General features: G+C 43.2%; 1 protein-coding gene across 1 annotated transcript in view; it reads left to right on the top strand.

The window, feature by feature from the left end:
- The window catches only part of VPS13D (vacuolar protein sorting 13 homolog D), a 64,378-nt gene that overhangs the window by 37,748 nt on the left and 18,977 nt on the right, over positions 1 to 7,653 (top strand). Inside the window, exons 65-66 of the mRNA XM_053451372.1 lie at positions 6,839 to 6,971; positions 7,071 to 7,266. Of these exons, the coding sequence (XP_053307347.1) occupies positions 6,839 to 6,971; positions 7,071 to 7,266 (329 nt within the window). The remainder of the gene's footprint in view (positions 1 to 6,838; positions 6,972 to 7,070; positions 7,267 to 7,653) is intronic.

The following is a 7,653-nucleotide window of genomic DNA, read 5'->3' as shown; positions in this document are numbered from 1 at the left end:
TATCTGGTTTGGCCACTTTATGACTTTGTGTTTTATAGTTCTGTTGTTTATGCCTGTAATGGCTTTTCCATGTATCCTAGAACTCGCAGTGGGTAAATGCCTTCTTTCAAGTGAAGAGGTTCAGCGTATTTAAACTGGCACAAAACGTCAGGTGAAATAAAGTTCACTCCGCTCAGATTTAGCTGCGCTGTCTCCCAGTCTGCAACTTTTCATTCCATTTTCTTCTGCTCTTGGATCTTAATCAATATCTAAATAGCGATGTGAATTGCAGTGACTCACAGTTCTGGATCTCCAGAGTACGTCTCTCTCTGCCTTTGGATTTTTTTTTTAATGTAGGATAATTTTAAATTCAGGCTCTTTTTTATTCTGTTTTTTATAATAATTATTATTTTTACTTATTTATCTATCCCGTCACATAGCTTCTTAAAGTATTAGTTTCTAAAAAGCACTGGATTATCTTATTATACCCCAAACGCTTTATAATCCCAAACATAAATTTAAATGTGAACATACCACAAAATTCAGATGATATTAAAATGTATTAAATATGATTATATAATGGTATATAATATAATAATACTTACCAAAGATGCCTAGGATTTTGTAGATTTTTTTATTTAAAACTGAAATAGAGGAATTAGGAATGGGGAAAAATATATATTTTTGCAAAAAAACCCTTCCTTAAAGGGTAAGCTACTATACCTTTGCTTTTGATGACATCATTGATGACATCATGGCAGTGCCAGGAAGCTGTCATTTTGAATGTTTACACAGACACTTGTGGCTTTCATCTACTGTCTGATGGGTAATTAATAATTACCGGTACATTAATAACAAATGTCAAAGCCCCCTGGATGCATGCAAGAGAGATGCCAAGGACCGGGGGGGGGGCACTTTATTAGGTTCTGCGTTTATCTCATGTTCCACCCCTGTCATGGGTTTAAGCCCACGCTGTCTAACATGATATAAAATAGCTACATAGTTAATTACATTGAATTAGCCCATAAAGTTCAACCATTCCACAAACCCACATTGGTTGATCCAGAAGAAGGCAAAAACAACCCAATGAGACAGTAGGGGGGGCCCTTCTTGACTACAAGACAGTTGGACTTGCCCTGGATCAACATTCCCTTATCTACATTCACACCTGATAGCCCTGTACGCAAGTCTATATCTAGAAAAGCATCCAAGTATTAATCTTTAGATCATTAAAATGTCCATCCATCTGTTAGCAGAATCTTCTTGTTCATCCCCAAGGCACTTCGTCGCCTTTAGCCAGTCTTACCTTTATGGGACCTCTTCTAAATATCTGGTTTGTAAGTTCAAGCCATGGTTTAAATATAAGAAGGAAAGAAAAGGGACCCGTTCTCTGCATCGTTTCTCATTCACACGGTTTGTGGGTTTTCCTTGCATCAAAGATCAGGTCCGGGACAGAAAAACCGGAGACCGTTAAGTGTGACTAAGACGATTAGAAGATAAGCGAGCTTTTCATGTGCTTCACGCAGAGCAAATCAACATCTGTTCAGAAATGTGGGATTAGACCAGTTGCAGGCGCTGTATCACTTGCCTGGGTTCAAAGGGACGTATAAGATTTCACTTTGCGCCCAACACAAGGTGTATTTTATGGAAACAATTCTACGATTGTGAACGTGGCTTATTACGAGCTAAACCCCGCTTCATGGTCCATTCTTTACTTTCTCCATGGGTATCACTTGACGGGCTGTTTATTTAAAGGAACAGCAAAAGCCTATATGTAGGTTGACATCATACTAGACATCGCTTTAAAATAATGCGGAATAAAGTGTAATAAAGCATTGCGGGTCCGAGCCTGGCGTCTAGGTGGGCCTGGCTCACTAAGTGGTGAGAAGTGTGAGTTGGCTGAAAAAGGCCTCCTCTTCTGCATTTGGGTCCTTGCTCTGCTCAGGTTTGGCTCGGCACCCACCCCACACTCTAATAATATTTCCAAAAAATAAATAAAACCTGTCCTAGGCTGTGTGTGCACAAGAACTAAACACCATGCCCACCGAGTGTTGGTCTGGGCTTTAAAGGTGGCCAAGTAGGTCTTATGTAGGTGGGAGTTGGCAGTGCCGCTGCCCAGCCGCTTCCCTCCATTGCCCAAAAAGTCTATAAGTAGGTCTCGTCGGTATCCAGGCCTAATAGGGGTTAATAGACGTGCACCATATAAACATGAAGATACCTTAAAAATATATTTTGATTCCCTCTCCGTTGGCCTCTTTGACTGCCCCTCGAAATGACGAGGGGTTAATTGCAGGAAATATGTTAAAGTCTCTTGTGGCCGAGTAGGACAAATAAGCCTTAAACTTCAAGGGGTTGCCATTAATCACACTCAGACCTCCCTCTCTTAATGAGTAATCAATTAGCAGGTGCTAATGACCCGGGTGTGTATAATCCCGTTGTCCCAATCACCAAGCAGCGAGACAATTTTTATATAGCGACATAATGTTATAAGTGTGATAAGTTAGTGGGGGAAATATTTTTTTCTATGTATATTACGCACTCAGGCAATGAATAAAACGCGGGGCGCTTGGTGTGACATCATAACCCGACATCTGATGCCTTCACCCACCTAAATGATGTAGATCCTTAGACCTTACGGACAACAAAACTGCTAGAAACTCTTTAGTATGGAGAGGGTTAAAGCATACAATAATCAAATTGTTGAAGATACAAGTTTTGATGTGTTTTGGCTTGTGGAGGGTTAATTTTTCTTCCCTCCCCTCTTCTCGAAGTTATCTGTTAAGAGTATTAGTTGTGTTTTAATAAAGCACGGTTGCCCTCTGAATGAACCCACCGTGACTCTACAGCTGGGGTCATTCCAAGTTCAGGCTCTGGACTTTTGACTGCCTTGTGTGTATGTGAAGCGGTCGGCGGCCCCTGCAGGGATCACACACTCAGCCCTGTAACACAAAACGGCTGCCAACCGGCACCTGCTGGGATCGCTTCACAGGAGGTCCACGGTGGGGGGGGGGAGCTACCAAAAATCATCAGGCATCTGCACAGATAGAAACAGCCGAGCTTTCCCCTGGGACGGCAGGCTACTCTGAGGATCGGCTGTCGGCTGCCAGTCCGGGGGCTTATCCGACTACCAAGTGAGAATGTCGCTGTCAGGTAGCATTAGATACCTTATTTAATGATGGTACGGGAGATAATTTGTGGAATTCCCTTCAATTCCATGCGATAAAATCACTTAGTCTCAAAACACCATCCTTTTTGTCCTAGAAATCTATAGGTACAGCGCTAAAAAATATTTCTACAAGCGCTGTGTCAAATATACATCAAACTCGAAAAACACCAGCGAGCCACCAACCCATCCGTGCCATTCGCCCCCAACCCATTCAACGCCATTCCCCACCATCCCATTCAACACCATTCCCCACCATCCCATTCAACACCATTCCCCACCATCCCATTCAACGCCATTCGCCACCATCCCATTCAACGTCATTCCCCACCATCCCAGTCAACGTCATTCCCCACCATCCCATTCAACGCCATTCCCCAGCATCCCATTCAACGCCATTCCCCACCATCCCATTCAACGCCATTTGCCACCAACCCTTCAGGGCCATTCGCCGCCAACCCATCAGGGCTATTCCCCGCCATCCCATTAAACGCCATTCGCCACCAACTGATTCGCTGCCAACCGATCGGCGCCATTCGCCTTTTCACATGGTCTAATTGTTTTTCCAATAATTTAGCGAATATAATATCGGCTGACAGCTTCAAATCCCAAGTTCATGGGAGGTTTAATACGGAACTAGCGTGGAGAGCAAGTTAAAAGCCCACCCCAAAAACAAGAGCGAACCCCCCCCTTGCCCGCTTGAAACATTTAGGGGTGCCAAATGCAGGGCGGTTGGCAGATAAGGAATGGCATTTATAGAATCGCTGCCATTAATTTGCTCTCTGGCAAAACGCTGACGAATTCCTCGTGATTTTCCTTGGGTATCACTTATTGTTTTTCTTCTCTGTGTTCCTGGGAACGATTTGTTTTTCGAGTGGAATGATTGTTATGCTGAGTATTTTGACATCCAAATATATATATGTGTGTGTGTGTTAAGTTTTGATTGCTGGCGTAATCAGCCTAATCCGGCCTCGGCAGGGCCCATGCCAGTACGAGGGCACGTCTGTTATTTAAGGAGGGATCCTAACAAATATTACAGATAAGTGAGTTTTACGACGGAGCTTAACAAGGAAATAAACAAGAATAACATTTGGGAGAGGGGAGAAGGGGCTTGGTCACCCCCTCCTGTATATCCTTTATGAACAGATCCCCACTTAATCGTTTCCCTCTCCCACCAAGTGTAATTCTGGCCCTGCTAGCCCCTCTTCATAACATTGATTGTTTATTTTCTGTAGCATACGTTATTACTGTTCCTTCTTGGTCGCTCCTTCGTTTTCTTGGTTTCTGGTGTGAATTGTGCGAAGGTACCCAAAATCAGACCCGCTCTGTAGATTTCCGGGTGGTTTGAACCTTCATGCGTTCGCTATAGTTGTGTGTCACTTTTCTGGTCGGACTTCGGACATTAAGGGCCAGTACTAGCCCCGGTGGATGGCCGACGCGTTGTCTGTTGATGCATACCTGGGAACTCTTAGCTTTTGACCCAGTCTCCGAATAAAGGGGCAGATTCTCACAGTCTGGAGAACACTCCTTCCTATTCCACACTGCTGTGATCATACTTTGCTTCCAGCGTATTATGATTGATATCCCTGCTTGAATTCAGGTGACCCAGTCAAGTGTATCTTTAAACAGTGACAAGTCGAGGGTCAAGTCAAGTCGCTATGTAGAATCCTCGCGATGGTCTATAAAAGGGTTATGATCGCATGTGATGCAATCGATGCCGTGTTCTGATCTCCCAAGAGGCTTCCAGGTCACATGAAATGCAAAAGCTGGCCAAGATTTGGTCCCCAAGAGCTTTCACTTCCATCAACCCAGCTCGTTGGTCTTCCCTGTGAATTATAACCGTTTGTGGTTTATTAGGTTTTGTTTAATGCTGTAAAACCTTTACCCGTTGGCCCATCGTCATACAAATGAAAAATAATTGTGTGTTTTTTACATCACTTTTAACATCGAGCCGCGGGTCGCATCTAATCGTCACATTGCGGGTCTAAAGCTCCCGTTTCGCCCCGGACCCGAAAGCGGCGCGTTTCTTTTCAGAACCCGTTTGCTTTTCCCCGTTGAGCTCGTGAGATCTCTTTCGGGAAGGTGAACTTTTAACCCGAGCAATATGGATTTTTCAAACTGGCGTTTACAAAGAAAACGCAGTTCTTATCTGGCCATTAAATGGGATTTGGTCTAAGCCGGCAGATGTTCAGCATATCCTCAAGATGCTAAAGGAGGAAAAGTGGTGAAAGATCGTGGAAGGAATCCTGCGGTATCCCACCGGGTGCCTGCCTAACGCAACCTTTACTAATCACACCTGTGTACACACTTTGTTAGTGAAAGAGATCATTTTGCCCCCTTAATCCTTTTACTTTGATTAAAAAAAGATCATATTATAGGCTAATTGTTTGCTTGCACCTTGAGAAGAATTAAGCGAGGGTCACGCGGAGGTTATTTGAAGTTGATAAGTATTTATACCCTGCGCTCCTTTTCCTAAGGTGTACTTTGAGTCAGCCTGACATTGTCTCGATTCCGTATCACATTAACCTTTTTTTGGCCGAATTCTACATTTAGCGAATCCGTACACTTAAATCACTTTTATTTAATGACGCTTTTGGATTTCTGTAAATAACATAAGTGTATTTGTTTCCCCAATATGTCATCCTTCAGGTTACTAATTGTCATACTAGTGTCATAGTTGAATTCCCTGCTTTGGTACAGGTGACCGAGCTCAGGACAGGGTTTTTTTTTTTTATCCCTGTCTGGTTAGAGTTTCCGAGTGGAACGTTGTTAGGACCTTTAGGTTACCATAACTGGTGAGTCGCAACACAAAATCCTTTTAGTGGGTTATTAAAGGGTTAAAAGGGAGCAAAAGGTTTATTTGGGCAAAAAATACTAAATATTGTACTTGTTTCCAACTCTAAGCTCGTATTTTCACAATCAGTGTAGATAATATTCAATTATATACAATTTACGAGCAGGAAAAAACCCTGTTACAGGGCTTTGCAGGACCTAGAACTTAGAAGACAGCTCGGAACCCATCTAAAGAGATCCGTATAAGAGGAACCACATTGAAACCCTTCTTCCCCTGAGACAGATGTTCTCTACCACTAATCGCCAAGGTGGGGGTTGGGGGGGTTTATCTATAAAAAGCCTCATGCATTAATATTAATGGGTTGGTGGGCTTCATGGTCTTAAATGGCCCCCCTGTGCTGTTTAATGTCTACAGAGTGAAGGCACTGGATCCAAACATGTGGAAAAAATATATTTAAAAAAAAAAAAAAACTTCATTGTCTGATGTTTTGCATTTCACAGCAAACCTGTAACTTATGGGAACCGACTGTTTCCTTTCTAGCTTTCCAAATATGTGTACAGTATGATAACCTCGTGTCTTAATAGCATTCCTGTGAGTTTTCACCAAGGTTAAACGAAGGTCATAAAGTGAATTCTGTATTTAGTACAGAGTTCAGCATGTCCTTCTGCTGCTTTTTTTCTTTTTTTATATTTTTTTTAACTACCCCAGCCAAAGTCCTCTGGTTGCTGAGATTCATCGGAGTTGTAGTCCAACAATGAGACATACCCAGAAACGGCTCAGACCGTGAATGGCTGCTTTCTTAAAGTTTATTGAAGGATGAACCTCGATTGTATGAAAAGGACATAAAAAGTTCAGGTTTTCCTAAAATTATACACATTTATCTCTCCATTTGCATTTTATAGTTTGCCGGGACACTTTCTGATGGACTAGGAAAGACTATGGACAACCGGCACCAGACCGAACGGGAATATATCCGATACCATGCGGCCACCAGCGGGGAGCACCTCGTTGCAGGAATCCATGGCCTTGCTCATGGTAAATATGTGCTAAAATAATTGGATTTGGTATTTTGTTGGGTTATTTTTTTTTTTTTTTTGTAGTTTCAACCCATTATTTATTTATTTTTTTAAACAGGAATCATCGGTGGTCTGACTAGCGTGATAACATCAACCGTAGAGGGTGTCAAAAACGAAGGTGGGGTCAGTGGCTTCATTTCAGGCCTCGGAAAAGGGTTGGTTGGGACCGTGACGAAGCCGGTCGCTGGAGCTTTGGATTTTGCATCAGAAACCGCCCAGGCTGTGAGAGATACGGCTACCCTCAGCGGTCACAGGTCGGTAGGAACTGCTTCGGTATCTGTACAACAAAAATACACTTTCTTCAGACTTTCTTTCCTCCCTAACATACACTGTTCAAAAGTTTCCTCCTTTTTGCAACAAAAGCACAAGTGTTTATGATCCCCGTGATGGTGATTGTTTTGGTCAAGCTGCATTTTCCCATCATCCTTGAGCCTCCAGATCGCGTTCTGCCATCGTTCTCTATCGTTCTCTAACCAGGCCAAGCCGGGGCAGGTGGAGCTCGCTGGTCCAACTAGGTTGACCACCCAACGAGTAGGTAGAATCAGCTGGGGCTGGAAGGAGCTAGACCCCAGGAACCAAGAAAGCGGGTTAGTGACACCAAAGGCACACAAGAGGCTAAAGGATGATCAGGTTATAAGCCA

This window comes from Spea bombifrons, chromosome 12 (genome assembly GCF_027358695.1).
Source record: "Spea bombifrons isolate aSpeBom1 chromosome 12, aSpeBom1.2.pri, whole genome shotgun sequence".
Taxonomy (NCBI): Eukaryota; Metazoa; Chordata; class Amphibia; order Anura; family Pelobatidae; genus Spea; species Spea bombifrons.
Note: the sequence above shows the minus strand (reverse complement) of the source record. Positions and strands in the feature narration are given on the sequence as shown.